Source organism: Balaenoptera borealis (assembly GCF_965194805.1).
Source record: "Balaenoptera borealis genome assembly, chromosome: 5".
Classification (NCBI taxonomy): domain Eukaryota; kingdom Metazoa; phylum Chordata; class Mammalia; order Artiodactyla; family Balaenopteridae; genus Balaenoptera; species Balaenoptera borealis.
The window spans coordinates 130,289,963-130,305,289 of record NC_138862.1 but is presented as its reverse complement, the minus strand read 5'-3'; the positions used below and the strand labels follow the sequence as shown (position 1 = coordinate 130,305,289).

General features: G+C 45.6%; 1 protein-coding gene across 3 annotated transcripts in view; it reads left to right on the top strand.

The window, feature by feature from the left end:
- Positions 1-15,327, top strand: part of EPHB1 (EPH receptor B1) — a 428,732-nt gene that overhangs the window by 357,814 nt on the left and 55,591 nt on the right. For all 3 annotated transcript variants that reach the window (XM_082393428.1, XM_082393426.1, XM_082393427.1), the window contains one exon: positions 2,456-2,578. In XM_082393428.1, the coding sequence (XP_082249554.1) occupies positions 2,456-2,578 (123 nt within the window). The remainder of the gene's footprint in view (positions 1-2,455; positions 2,579-15,327) is intronic.

Sequence of the window (15,327 nt, the reverse complement as noted above, 5' to 3'; positions counted from 1 at the left end):
AGCCGCCCCAGGAAGAAGGTGTTCCCTCCTCTGTCAGCAGAGGAAAACAATGTTATAAGAGATGTATGTGGTCTTGCCTCAGAATGCCCGGCTAGTGAGATGCTTTGGGGTTCTGACCTCGCCTCTAGATCCCAGCCTCTGGGCTCTGAGACTTCTCTCATTTCAGCCCAGACCTGGGAAGAAGTCACAGGTTGTTGACACTGGCCTGCTGCCCCTGTAGCATTTTGAGTGGGTCTTTTGTGGTGACCTTGTCTTCTGAGCTCACCCCTCCAGCGCACACTAGCCGGCTTCCACCTGAAGCATCTGTGTTTCTTCACCTAAGCACCTCTCAGGCCCTGGAGTCTCCCCGCCCACCTGCCCAGCAGGGCAGCCAGCCCTCAACCAATGACTGATGGGAGTCGTGTGGAGCTTCGTCAGCTCCCTCCACCCTAGGGTGGGCCAACTCTGAAGCATAGGGTCTCAGAGATTCCTAGGGGGTGGGGAGTTAAGCCTGTGTCAATTACTCACAGCCCCAAGGCAGTAAGTGCCTTGAGAGCACACCTTTCATAGGCTGCCTTCCTTTCCTACCTGTCACACTCGCCTGCGGCTACTTCTTCGGATCACCTCCCAGATAAGCCACTTGCTTTCAAAACCTTGTCTCAAGCTGTTGCTTCTGGAGAAACCCAAAGTGAGACTGCCTGGAGATACTGATCTGGGTTGTTAGACTTTCTATGTGGTTTCAATCGTTCTTGCACTTCACTTGTTCTCCAGATCAAAGGAGAAAGGGATGAACCTCCAGCTCTGTTCTCCCCTTTGTCCACTGTTATTAAACTCTCCCTCTCTCTCACTCTCTCTCTCTCTCTTCCCCTCTCTCCCTCCCTCCATCCCCCCAGGGATTAGAACACTCTATTATAAAGATGAGGATTTGCTTTGTCCAAAGTTCAATCAGCAGATTCCAAAGTTAATGTTGTCATCCCCAAGTTTTCAAAGAGCATTCTAGAATGATGTTGACCACCCTAAAGCAAGCCGCCTAGCATGCTTGGAGTGCTTTCATTTCATGACTGGGAATAACCCAGCTTTCAAAAGAAGCAATTCCTCTGGTCAGAGCACCTGGCTCTCTTTGGCTTTCAAAACATATCCCCCTTTAATTGTTTGCTGCATCTTCCTTCTCCCTCTGGATTGTATTCTGGCCTGAATTGGTGATCACGGTAACATTAATCTGGGGCAGCTGTAGAGTCACCAGAAGTTTTTGGGATGAAAGATGCCAAAACTAGACCACACGCTCAGGGCTGGGACTCACTGAGAAGAAGCCACGGTGGCCAGGTGGGAAGTGTGTGCTGAGAGGAGCTCAGCTCGGGGAACCTGAGATCCAGCCTCCACCGTGGGCACAGCACTTGGGCTTTTGCACACCTGCTTGCCCTGATGACCTATCCCTTCCACGAACCAGACAGCAGCGGCGGGCAGGGAAAATGGCTACTCTTCCCAAGGATGCGATGCCAGACCGTGCTGAGCAGCTTTCGAAGCCCATCTCCCACCACATCACCCCCAGGAAAACCATCTCCATTCTTGCCTAATGACACATCCAACACGGTGAAAAGCGACATTGTGATGAATCCATTTGTTTTTGGGTTCCATTTCCTTTCTTTTGTCCCCTCTTCTCCACTTTTTGAATGTATTTTTTCTGCAATGACGATTTTCTATTTTGTCCCTGTGCACACCTATTTATCTTGCCACTGTAAACATCAGTGACAAAGTCCATATTCCTTTATGTATTTCTCATTCACCATTTTATTCACTTTTCATACTTCACTGTGTCTGAAGGCATGGGGGTTCAATCACCATTTTTCTTTCACTCCACCTCATTTTTTTCTATGTAGACTTTGCTCTTTCCTCTCCCAGTGTTTTCTATGCTTTTCTCTTCCCATTTTCTCTTCTGGTATACTGGCTTGGCACTCCTATCTTGAGGTTTTTCTAATAGCAATTTCTTTCTTTTTTTCTTTTTAAATCCATCCTCATCCCTCTTCCAGCCCTGGACACAGCCGTCAGTTATAACCTTAACGGTGGCCTCCACTCAGGAAAGTTGTCAAGTTGATAAATATTGATATCTGCCCTACCATTTTACCACCACTTTTCTGCTAATGCATTTGGTTGGCATCAATCAGCTTCTTTGCCTTCTGTGAGTGCCCGGTGTGGGAACTGGTCCCGATCTGTCATTTATAAGTAATCTGCTTCACATTTCATCAAGAGCTCAAAAACAGAAGAAAATATAGAGGAGAAGTAGAGGACAGAGAACCAGGCTAGCATGGCCCAGAGGGAAGGGAGATGGGGAGGTCCGGCAAGGAAAAGAGAGGCAGCCCTATGTGTAGGAGAGACACCCCCGCCCCGGTCATACCCTTACTGCTGGGGACATCAGCCAGTGCTTAATGACCGCCATGTCCTCTTTGGGACGTTAACCCTGCTTATCTCCTCCAAAAAGGCTCCCCAGGGATGAAGATCTACATTGACCCCTTCACTTATGAGGACCCCAACGAAGCTGTCCGGGAGTTTGCCAAGGAGATTGATGTCTCTTTTGTGAAAATCGAAGAGGTCATCGGAGCAGGTATGGCTCTCCCCTCTCCTCCTTTCTGTTCTCTTGGTGTCCAAACATCCTCTTCCCACTGCTCTGGGTGTTCTCTACCATTTTTTTCCCCAGAAGATATGTCTAAGCCATCTACAATGTGTGTCTAAGGATCTTCTGGGGAGCTTGTTTGCGGTGTCCAAGCTTATTTGGTATTGCAGAGAAGTAAACTCTAGTCTAAAAAGATTCAGAAATAGCTTTGGAAATGGACCACCAAATGCAGATAAAGAGAGAGAAAGAGGGTAACCAATTGAGAAATACACATTTTTAGAAGCTGGACCTAGTATCCCCTTCACTGATTCGCATATCTCCATGGCTTTGGGCCAAGATTTCTTCCCACACTTTCAGTTCTCCTTTTCTAATGTACATGGATTTGGAGGCAGACCATGATAAACTGAAGAGGGACCACTGTTTCCAGAAGAAAGCTCACCCATATCCATATTTATAAACAAAAGATCTACGATATGGATGGTAATACAAGACAAATTTCTCTCCCAAAAAACATGTGCTCTCATCCATCTTCCTGCATTGGAATAGAAACCCAGCCCGACAGAGAGCTAACTGCCTGAGATGCTCTTAGGAAATTCTACCTAAAGACTGATCTAAAATTTTCATCTTCCTTTAATGGATCAGTAGTTGAGTCAGTTGGGCAATGGTTCCAGCCTTATTGATGTAAATGAGTAAAATGTCCCAAAATATCATTCCTTTGGAAGTAATCTCTTTACTGCCCCTTCTGCTATCTTTTCTGAATCTTCTCAAAGATGTGTTTGCTTTGTGTCCTCTTTCCTACTTTTTTTCCTACAACATTCTTTGTCTTCTTTTCTTCTTTAAATTGTATTAGCCACTATTCAATATCTCTTCACTCATATGTTGTATTCTTCTTTGTAGTTCCTATGTCTGGAAGTGCTTTTTTTCATGTCAGTATTTGGAGAGCCATGGGGTTGCCTCTCTGAATAATATTTTAAACTCCATAAGATATGTTTAGTCAAAGTCTTCCAGACAGCCACTCCATATATTATCTTTAGGGGGAAAGTCACACTCCTTCCATTCACTGCCTCTCTTAATGCACTGAGGGGTCAAAAAGCCATCTGTGAAATTGAAAGTCACATTTGAAAGCTTGCCCTTTAAGCCACCATTCTCATGCTCTGATTTCCCTCTTAAAGAGCTCCAACCTCATGGCATCCCTGTGGTGGATGCTGGGACTCTCCCTGTCAGGACACACCACTATCTTCCTACCAACCCCTCACGTGTTCCAGCAGGCTGACCGTAATCTGATTCACATGAATATATACATATTTCCCATTGACTTTCATTAAATACTGAACCACGACTTTCACTTCTGTGCATATAATTTTCTGTTGCCCCTTAGACACTGACAGACCTAAGGATCATGCCTTGGAAGGCTGGATTCCAGATAAATTTGATGACTCATAGGGGCTCAGACTTGTTCAGTAAACTTGAAAGAGTGTTGGGCAGGGGGAGAGGACGTTCAGTCCAGCATCCTCTTCCTCCGCGTTGTTCATTGTTATGTCATGTGGCAATGGTGCTAGCGATTTTAATGTTGTTATTTATGTCATGTGCTTAGAGCAATGTGTTCTGGACTGCATTTCATCCCAGAGAGCACACGTCAGCCCCCCTCCCGACTTTATCGGGTGAGGAGTAAAGAGCCTTCTCACTTTATGACCCTGCTGGGGAGTGGAAACTTGGAGTGAGCTCACCAACTGCTGGATGCTGGGTAGCATTTGCTGATGCTGCCATTTTTGTGCATTCTGCTCAGAGAAGGCTCAGTCCCCACCATGGCTCACCTGATCCCGGGGAGGTTTGATACATGTAGCAGTTTATAAGGTGGCCAGCAGCTTGGGATAACGACTTCTGCCCAGTTGCTGCTGATCGCAGAGCTAATCCCTGGGGATATGAATTCACTATGTGTAACTTGATGCACTTTCAACAGGAGACACTCCTGGCTGGTGTCAACCTCTCTCCACTCTCCGGTTCTTTCTCTCTGTCACCACTCCTGCTTCTCCCACGCCCTGCCTGAGACTGACTTCACATTGTGCTAAAGGAGCTGGTGTGAAGGTTGAGTTTAAAAAAAAAATTTTGTAAGGTAACATTTATGCAGTGTAATTGGCAATATTTCCCTTAGCCACCTGGCAGATTCGGCTCAGGGGACCAAATCTGGGCTGCAAAATGGTAACACAACATGAGAAGAAGAATCAGAAATCATTGCTCCTTCCTTCATTCTATTCCTTCCCTCCTTCCCTCAATAAGCTCTTATTGAATAATTTTTGCATGTGGGTGTGGAGAAGAACAGACACTCTCCTGTTCAGAGGTCTGACAGTCTTGGGGAGAAACAGGCCAGTAACATGCTCACTATTTCACACAACCCACAACACAGGTATGTGCAAAGGTTGTGACCAACGTAGAGTAGTGTTTAGCTTCCTGTTCTGGGAGTGAGTTGGGGCATCAGGAAGACTTCACAAAGGAGATCACCTTTGGCCTGAGCTTTCAAGGATGGAAACTAGTAGAAAAAGTAAGTTTCTGTGAAACTCATGAGAGGATGAGACAGAAGAGGAAAATTAAATGACATAAGGAGGGGAATGACCATGACCTTCCAGCAGTGGTGTGCTGGAGCCAGCTTGCACTACTTCGCAGGAGCCAATTGTGTGCATCTTTTTCCAGCCCTGTGTTCGGTGGCATCGTGTTGGTAGTTTGACATTAACCATGGAAGGAGTATTTACACCATGAGAATTAGCAAATGCTACAAATCAGGGGTCTTTGTTTCTTCGTTTTCTGGAGAGCTGGTAGTTGAATGCTTACCAGCACACTCCGGCCTTCCAGAAGATGCAAGATAATTTCAAAGAGGTTGCAGAAAAACTGGCCCATTCCTGCTGAGAATAGATCCAGAGGAGAGGGCTATGTTTGTTGCAGGAAGGATTAGGTTAAGAATTCAAGAAGATCACAGCCTGTGACTGTGGTGGATTCTGGAAAACACACTCAGTGCCTAATAATCCCAGCTGATATGTTACTGTCTAACACAGATGCAGTCCCACTCCACGAGAGGAGGGGAGGAGACTAAGAGCTAAGATGAGGGACCAGAGAACACGCAGCCCCGGAGGTGGGAGGAGGAGAGGCTTGATGGCCGGAGAGGACTCAGGGAAGAGTCCTCTGAGGGCTTGGAGGCTGTGGATGGGCTGACACTCTGTGCGGCACATTCTGAGAACAAGGCTGAGAGGAGGTTGCTGGGGAGGGGTTTCCTGAAGGTAGGAATCAAGCATTAAGTCTGGAATCAGGCTGAGGCTTAGCAATCCAGAGACTGCAGTATGGATTTTGTCCTGTAGAAAATGGCGAGTGGGGTGGTTTCTGAGCAGGGCGGGTGGTAGGAGTGAGGGGGGAGAAGAACCTGATGAACCTGTGTTTCGATTGGACTGGAAGGGGTGCTGGGAAAGGGTAGGTAAGGACTCAGAGGCATGCAGACCAGTTATGGGGCTTGGAAACGTGGAGAAGTTTTGAGATGGCCGATGCTGGGATCAAGGGTGGTAAAGAAGGCTGCTTTGCAGTGAGTAAACTCATCTAAACCAGAATGTACCCACACATGGCGAATGGAGTGACCAGTGGGCTTGGTGGCTGGAGTTGATGGGGAGACACGGCATGGAGGTTGTGGCCAGAAGCGAGGGCCATCAGGTTAAACACCTTGAAGGGAGAGGGGGGCTGCCTGGCCCCCAGGGTGTGGGACTGGAGGTTGTGCTTGCGAGTAAAGGCCAATAGAGTAAAATCTAAAAACTAAAAGGTTGACGAATGGCACCAACCTCCAAAGTTTCTTCTACAATTGCTGAGGATATTGAACAAAGGAATAAATAGCAAGTCACTGTGAGCCAGGTGTGACACCAGCCAAGAGGACTGAATTACATTTGACCCTTGAACAACACAAGGGTTAGGTGCACCGACCCCCATGAGCCGTTGAAACTCTGCGTGTATAACTTGACAGGCAGCCCTCTGTATCCATGGGTCCACATCCCTGGAATCAACCAGCTGTGGATAGTGTAGTACTGTAGTACCTATTTATTGAAAAAAATTCTGCGTAGAAGTGGACCTGTGCAGTTCAAACCCATGTTGCTCAAGGGCCAACTGTATAATTAGCTCATTAATCATTATGTAATTATTTGTTTAGTGACCCTCTTTTATCACCGTGCTCAAAGTTCCATGGGAGTGATGAAACGTAAGTACTTCTGTGAGTCCCATGCTTGGCCTGGTGTGACACTCAGGTACTCAGTTAGTTAAATATTTGTTGTGTATGGTTGAATGTCCTTGGGGGAAAACCATAACTGGGATAAGAATTTGGAGAACTGGGTGGAGTCTGGGAGAACGCAGAGAGACTAGAGAGAGGTTGAGTGAGGTGGTGAGTCATTCAGTGCTCTGAAAGGAGCCTAGTGGAGTGAGGAAGGCTGATCCTTCCTCTTTTCCCTGCAGATGATGGGAATGATTGAAGTCCCTTCAGAGAGGGCAGACGGCCATCTGGTATCTTTGGAGGATGTCAGCTTTTTATAACCATGAATCTGACTCATAGGAGTCACTCACAGGTCAGCTTCAATTGACCTGTGGAGTTCTGATCCAATGCTTCATTCTGATCGGTTTGATCTGTAGACATGCCCAGAGCATAAAGCAGGGCTGCCATGTCTAATTGGGCTCTACAGCATGAATGGTGCTCCTGGGTCATGCAGTGTGCAACCTACATAACTGTATGTAGCAGCCCTGAGCATGACAAATGCATGAAAATATAGGTAGAGGTGTCACCATAAGGGGTCATCCAGGGGGACACATGCCAGTTGTATTTTAATTAATAAACACACCTTCCCCTGACTCAGCAGCTGCTGGTCCAGCATGTCTGTGGATGGCTTACCTTGAAGGGGAAAGAGGCTTGAGGTGAGAGGGCTGGGTGAGCAGAGCTGCGGAGAGGGAATTTGTGATGTATATGGATGGAATGGGGCCAGCAAGGCCCACCATTTCTCTTTGAAGAAGAGGATGTGTTTCTTGGGGATGATTTGGTAGAAAGTCACCTGCCAGCCTGACTCTCTTGGGCTCACTCAGAGCGAGGATGGGCAGGATGAGGGTAGCCTCATACTGGATGAGAGTCACAGCAGGAAGGGTTTCCAGAGGAGGAAATCAAATAGATATTGTCTATAAGTATGATTAATATAACTGCCATGCACTCAACATGTATATACTTTACAAGCATTGTCTCATTCAACTCTCATAATGGCCCTGTTAGCCCTGTGTGTTAGTTTGTGTGTGTGTGTGTGCACACACATCTGTGCACGTGCATGCATTTGTAGACTGGTAAGGATATCCACATTCAGTGAACAGCTTGCCAAAGGCCATGCTACTGGTTGGACTGAGTTAATGGTAGAGCAAAAACTGAAACCCAGATAAGGTTGATCTTAGTCTGGTGAACGTAACTCCCACACTACCTGCCACTTTTGTCACTGTTCTGGAAAATGACAGCTAAGTATAGAGACATTGCTTCTGATGGCAAACTCTAGTTAGCAGTTTGGAATACCCAAGCCTCTTGGCTGGGAATGACAGGACTCTCCTAGAATTCAGTATGCCCATATGATGGTGCCACAAAGATGCCCTGGGGAGAGCATGTTCTTTCTAGAATACCCTTGTCCCATCCTCTGGTCCTCCTATTCTAGTATGATCAGTAATTTCCTTAAGAAGAATAACAATGAGGGCCAAGATATTCAGCATTTTAAATTATATGTGCTTGCTTATATTAAGAAAATAAGTAATATCTAGGTATGTGGTTGTCTAATGACCACAAGAAGCTATGAGAAAAGAGAAAACTAGGTTTACTCTCGCCATCTAGGTATTAGGTATTGTGGGCACCGTGGCTATTAATTAGATTCCATCTCATTTGCCAACTCCAGTAGCCTGGTAATGGGTACCTGGGGAATTCTGCTGAGGAGAAATAGGGTTGTGATCAATTAGTAATGTCTGTCCTGGGTGCAAGGACAGGAGGTGGTGGAATGCCTGCCATGGTTTTACTATCCCTGGTTAGCCATAACCTATCTTGCACAGGACAGTGTGAAAACTTGCTGGAAATCATACTTAAAAACCTAGTTTAAATTAATTCTTTAAAAGTTTCTTTTCTGGTGGAAGCTTGAACTAGTAGCGAGAAGCTCTGCTTTCCTTTTTCCCTCCCTAAGGCAGTTTGTGACTTCACAATGCTGCTAAAAAAAAAAAAAAAAAAAAAAAAGAAGACTGCAATTGTGTGTAGATCCACGCTGCACATAGCCAACAGCTAGTGCTTGAAATGCCTGCTGGCAGGCTGGATGTTTCATTTTCAAAAATTGAAAATTCTTTCCTTCTGATTTTATATGTAATAGTTGAGGCATTTAATGCTGCTGAGCCATTTTTTCTCTCTTCCTCACTTTGTCAAGGAGCTGAAACTTGTAGGGAATAATTTCAGCAGCTGTCCGGGAGGGCAGTGACAGGAACTGGCAAAATGATACTCAGCTGACAGCCCTGAGGGCCATGGTTCTCAAACTGGAACCAGGCATCAGAATCACCTGGAGGCAAGTTGAAACCCAAGTCACGGGGCCCTGGACTAAACTTCTGATCCAGCTGGGTATAAATAGGGCTTGAAAATCTGCATTTTCTAACAAGTTTCCAGGTGATGCTGATGCCTTTGGACAGGAGCCACACCTTGAGAACAACTGCTAAGAATCACTGGCACTAACCTGGCACGAAGCTGGAGCTAGTTTAGTGCCAGTCCTAGCCAAGAGGTTGTTCGGCTGTAGGAGAGGGTCCAAGGTCAGCTGCAAAGATGTGTGCCAATCACAGTACAGCCAGACCAAAGTTAGGTCGGCTGCAATTACTATCAGTCAACGAACTGTATAGAGAGAACCAACCATAACCACTACCCAGTCGTTTCCTGTAAGTATCTATTTTAAATATAATGCTGGGGAGTTCCCTAGTGATCCAGTGGTTAGGACTCAGTGCTTTTACTGCCGTGGCCCGGGTTCAGTCCCCGGTTGGGGAACTAAGATCCCGCAAGCCTCACGGTGCGGCCAAAATAAAAATAAATAAATATAATACTAATGCTTCATTTGTTGAAAATATTTTTTAGGCATTAAGAATTTTTCTTAAAAAGATGAAAAATGGGGCTTCCCTGGTGGCGCAGTGGTTGAGAATCTGCCTGCCAATGCAGGGCACACGGGTTCGAGCCCTGGTCTGGGAAGATCCCACATGCCACGGAGCAACTGGGCCCGTGAGCCACAATTACTGAGCCTGCGCATCTGGAGCCTGTGCTCCGCAACAAGAGAGGCCGTGATAGTGAGAGGCCCGCGCACCGTGATGAAGAGTGGCCCCCGCTTGCCACAACTAGAGAAAGCCCTCGCACAGAAACGAAGACCCAACACAGCCATAAAATAAAAAATTAATTAATTAATTAATTAAAAAAAAAATTAAAAAAAAAAAAGATGAAAAATGGATGGTCATGTTTTGGAGCTCATGTGAAAGGAAGCTCTATAGAGTTCAGATCATGGCAAATCGAAGCACCACAGACCTCAAGTTCTGGCCCTAATGACAGGAAAGGTGTCCAAAAAACAAAAATAGTTCCCTGAGCAAAGTATGTGAACCTGAAGTCAAAGATCACAGGTGACAGCAGTCAGATTGCAAGTGACACAAGGTCTTGGTTTTCTGTTTGCTACTAGAAAGGGCCCATCGACTCTCACTCCCTAGGGGTCTGTGGCGGTGCTAGGGGGCCAGAGCCCCCAGACTTTAACGCCCCGGGCTTACCTGAAGACACTCTCCATGCCCAGATACCTGGCAGGGAAACTTCCCAGCACCCCTGGCAAGATGCTCTGCTGTGTCTTGGATCAGCCTCCTTCAAGTCCCGCTAGGCTGCAGAAACCTACGTTTGCTCCCTTTTCTCTTCCACTACCCATCCCCACTCCTTACCCCATGACCCTACCCTCACTTCCCACCCCACTCTCTACCCCTGGCTTGTCTTTTTAAAATCACTACCCACCTGTGTCTCCAACAGTGTGTAGTTTACAAAGCACTTTTTCAGAGACCTTACGCCCTGTTAGGAAGGCCCCACAGTTGATCAGTTCCTTTTATCCAACAGAGCTGAGAAAGCTGAGGCTGAACAAGAGAAGCACCCTGCCCCAAGTCCAGCGGGTGGAGAAGGAAGGGAGGATGGTGTAGACTCAAGCTTCTTCCTCCAGAGTTTCTTCTTCTGGCCAGAGTTTGCCCCAGCTGCAATGAGGGCCACTTAATTACAGGGTGGAGCACAGCCTCCGAGTAAGGACTGTGGATTAAGTGACTTCCTTTGCAGTTGGTGGTTTGAAAACCTCCGGGCTTGGGGAATATGAAGTCATTTCTTTGTCAGACACAGGAAAAGAGCTATTTTTACAGAATCACCATCCTTTAAGCCACTGCTTTCCAGTGATTATAGAGCAGATTTCCAAGAGCAGTAACGATACAGAACCCATCTCTCCCTACCCAAGGAGAGCACTTTCTTTTTTAAAAAGACTTTATTTTTTAGAGCAGTTTTAGGTTCACAGCAAAATTGAGTGGAAGGTACAGAGATTTCCCATATACGCCCTGCCCCACACATGCATAGCCTCCTCCATTATCAACATCCCCTGGCAGAGTGGTACATGGGTTACGATTGATAAACCTACACTGATACATCATTATCACCCAAGGTCCATAGTGAAGGTTCACTCTTGATGTTGTACATTCTATGGATTTGAACAAATGTATAATGACGTGTATCCACCATTTAATTTCATATAGAGTAATTTCACTGCCCTAAAAATCCTCTCAGGAGAGCACATTTTTATTTTATAATTTCAAAAAGCTATATGATGAGACCCCTACAGAGGATATAATTTAGAGCTAAAGTATTAGGAACACTGCACATGAAGACCAGTCAGCCACAAAGATTAAACAATGACATGACATTTGTCAATTAGGAAACGAATGTACGTAGCCCACACTGTTCTACACAGATAACGACTTTGCAAAGCCACACCTTCATTGATTTCTTGCTTCATTCTCTTCTTTCTCTCCGCTCACAGCTACAAAGCCCACACTATGTGTCAGACCCTGTGCAGTGAAAGGCAGCTTGTAGGCAAGCACTGCTTTCAAATGAATTCAAAGGTGTAGGGATGAATTCCAGGTACTCCAGGGCCTTTAGCAGTTCCCTAATCCGTTTGAAATACGCTTGGGTGGTTCAGACCCATGGCTCTCAACGTTGGCTGTTCCTCAGAACCACCTGGGCAGCTAGGCCTGGCTTCATGGGACCTGTGTGGTCGCATGGAATCCCATGCTCAGCAGGGCCCACACTTAGTTTAATGCTCTGCTGTCACAGTGTTGAAATTCTTAATAAATTTTGAACAGGGAGTCCTGCATTTTCATTTTGTACCAGGCCCTGCAAATTACGTAGCTGCTCCTGTGAGCAGCTTTTAACTATGTCCATGCCCAGGCTGCACCCAGACCAACTAAACAGAATTCCTGGAGGTGGGACCCAGGCCTCGGTGCTTTGTAAGCTTCCCAGGGGGTTGCAGTGGGCAGCCAACTTCGGGAACGCTGGTATATAACAGAAGTCCTCAACTGGGGAGTTTATGTGTATGTTGTGGGGAATAGCAGATTCACCTGGGGCACTTTTACACACTCCCCAGACTGATGTGTAGAAATTGATAAATATTCTGATTCCTAAATATTCTGATCTCATCTGACTAGCCGGGCAGGAACTTTCCATGAATATGATATTTGTCTGTAAGGTAGTCCTGATACCAGCCAGGGTTCTTGGCCTTCCCCAATCAATAAAAATTGACTAGAGGCCAGACAAGAAATTCAGGCAAGGCTTTACTGTGACCCCTGCTACAGCAGAGGGCAGTGAGAACAAACAACAGTTTCCCTGCTTGCTAGCTCCCTCAGGAGGGGCGAGCTTGTTCCTTATATGGTGTGTGTGCAGGGGTCGGGCCGGAGGGGTGACTTAGGTGTTTTGCCCACCCCTTAGGAGGTGTGGTGTGCAGGGGGCACGCGCGGTACCCTGCTTTTGCTCCTGACTCCTTGCTCTCGCTCCGGGCTCTGCAAAAGTGGCAGTTGGGTTTTTTGGTCTCTTTGTATCTTTTGTCCATAATTTTGCCCAAACTGCGCATGCATGCAGTTATTTTTAGTCCGATACAGTTTCTTTGTATTTTGTTGCTTGAGGAGAGGTGTGTCCAGGTGCAAGCACTGCAGTACTGCAGCAAAGGGTCCCAGATCCCAGCTTGTCACAATCGCACTGTGTTTGCTGTTCCCTGGTTACTGAGTCACTATAACAGTAACTGCATATGAATGGTTAGGACTTGCACAGTTGGATCACAGTGGTCCCTGCATTGTGACTTCACTGCTAACCGAACACACCTTCTGAGAGGCGGTATGGCAGGAAAAGGGATAGGCCTGGGGAGTATCCCTGGCTCTGCCTCACACATGTGGGGTTTGAGGCATGTTTTCTTCGTGCCTCAGTTTCCTTATTAGTAAAAGGGGCATGATAATACCCAGCTCACGAAGGTGCTGTGAGGATTAAGACATGCAGAGAGCCCAGCACGGTACCTGGCACAGAGCAGGTAGTCAAGACATTTTGGTGCACTATCTCCCCCAAGAAGAAATATTAACATACTTTCCCCTCACTCTCAACCGTGTCTTTTTACTAAAAGAAAATAGAACTCATTAGTATGACAACAAGGAAGAAATACTGATATTCTTCAATTAGTATACTTATTAAATATGCAATCTGTATTCATTCAGCTCATAGTTATTGAATACCTACTAGGTGGAGGTGTCAGAGAGATGGATTCCATATATCTCTATACACAGACACATATATATACATAAAAAAATATATAGAGACATATCCATATGTATAATATACGCACACATGCATATAGACACATACACATATGCATGTATATACACAAGTATGTATACATACATACATATACATACTCTACACAAATATATATACATAGAGAAGCACACACATATATGACAGGTGGTTGTTATTCAGTACTTTTCTTTAAATTTTACTCATTTGAACTGCAAAGACAATGCTTATTGTAACAATTTAAACATAAAAGTAACTAAAGTTTACTAATCCATACTTCCCCATTCCTATTCCCACCATTCTAGTGTAACCAATTTTTAAAATAATTTGAAGTTGAAAATAAATTTGCTATGAATTTTTTCCATAATCTTTTTTTTTGGTATACACCACCCCCCTACGGGCATATTCTACAGACCACATTCTATTAATATAACTTTCTCTTCTTTTCTGCTTCACTTAGCACTAATGCAGACATTTTTGAAGCCAATACATCTCACTCATCTATTAGTTTTCAGTAACTCATAGCATTCTGCAGGATGGCTGTCCCTTTCCAGCCATCCCCCTGGTTATGGTCATATGGTGTTTGGCTGTTGAAGGAGATGCTGCCATAAACAGTCTTTTGTAAAAATGTAAATACTGGTACTTCCACTTCTTTTGGAGCCTCCAGCAGTTTGTAACCCAAGAATGAACAAAGCCAAGCAAATAATAATAAATAAGATACCCCAACTTTTATTGGCATACCTACCATGTACCAGACACTGCAGTGGTGTGTACAAGCTACGGACGTGAATGAGACTTGGTCTGACCTCAGACAGTTGTGGTCTCATGTCAAAACCAGTATTACACATGCTGTCTATCTTAGGTCCGTGCTGAAATCTTCCTAATGGTGCTTAAGCCAACCTCTACTCCAGCCTTAGATTCTAACAAGTTCCATAGACTCTGGAGCAGTTTTGCATCCAAAGGCCTTTCATGCAGCTTCCTTCCAACCTATGCAGCAGAAAATACAAGAAGCTCCCAACTAAATCACAGATGTTAACTTGCTTTTCTAATTCGGTCAGTAACGTATCTGATTGCTCACAGTTTGCTCCATCATCGTCTTCCAGAAGCTGAAAGTGAGAAAGAAAGTTTTCCCAGCAGAAAGCCATGTTTCTCCTATCAGGCCTTTGACACCCGTTTCTGCGATGCACTTACAAGTAGATTCTAAACTGCTTCACATGAAAGAACTGAAGTTACAAAACCAAGTTAAATCATAAGATAACTTTTGAAAGCACGTTGAATGGGATTCAACAGATTTTTTAAGCAGCTGTGAAATAGTGTCACCAGAATTGTTTTTACTCTTGGTGATTTTACTGCAAAAATGTTTAAATGCTGTGGCACCCGTGGAGGTGTGCAGCTCGTGTCTGCTTGAAAAAGCCACTTACTGTTCAGCTGCCAGGAGTGCAGGTAGCTGCCAGCCTCCTGCTGCAGCGCCTTCAAGATCTGCCTCGGCTTTCTCGCAGGGACCCAGCTCTTTCTGGCAGCCCCAGTTAGTGACTGAGCACGGTGGGATGCTAGGGCCTGGGCCTTTCTGGAACGGTCACTCTTTATTCTGAAGCTCCTCATTGGGTTAGATGAGACTGTCAGGTCTGCATCAACCAGGTCTGCACTGCAATCTGGGCCTCTCCTTGCCCACTCCTGCTTCCTCCTTCTTTTCATAAAGTCAGGTCTGCACCATGATCTGGGACTTTGGCAATCCTACTTCTCTCCCCTTTATCCTGCACAGTGTCTGCTAACTTACCTTCCTAACTCCTCAGTTTCTGTTTTCCGAGGGACCCAATAGACACAAACACTTTCAGGGCAATGTAGGAACATA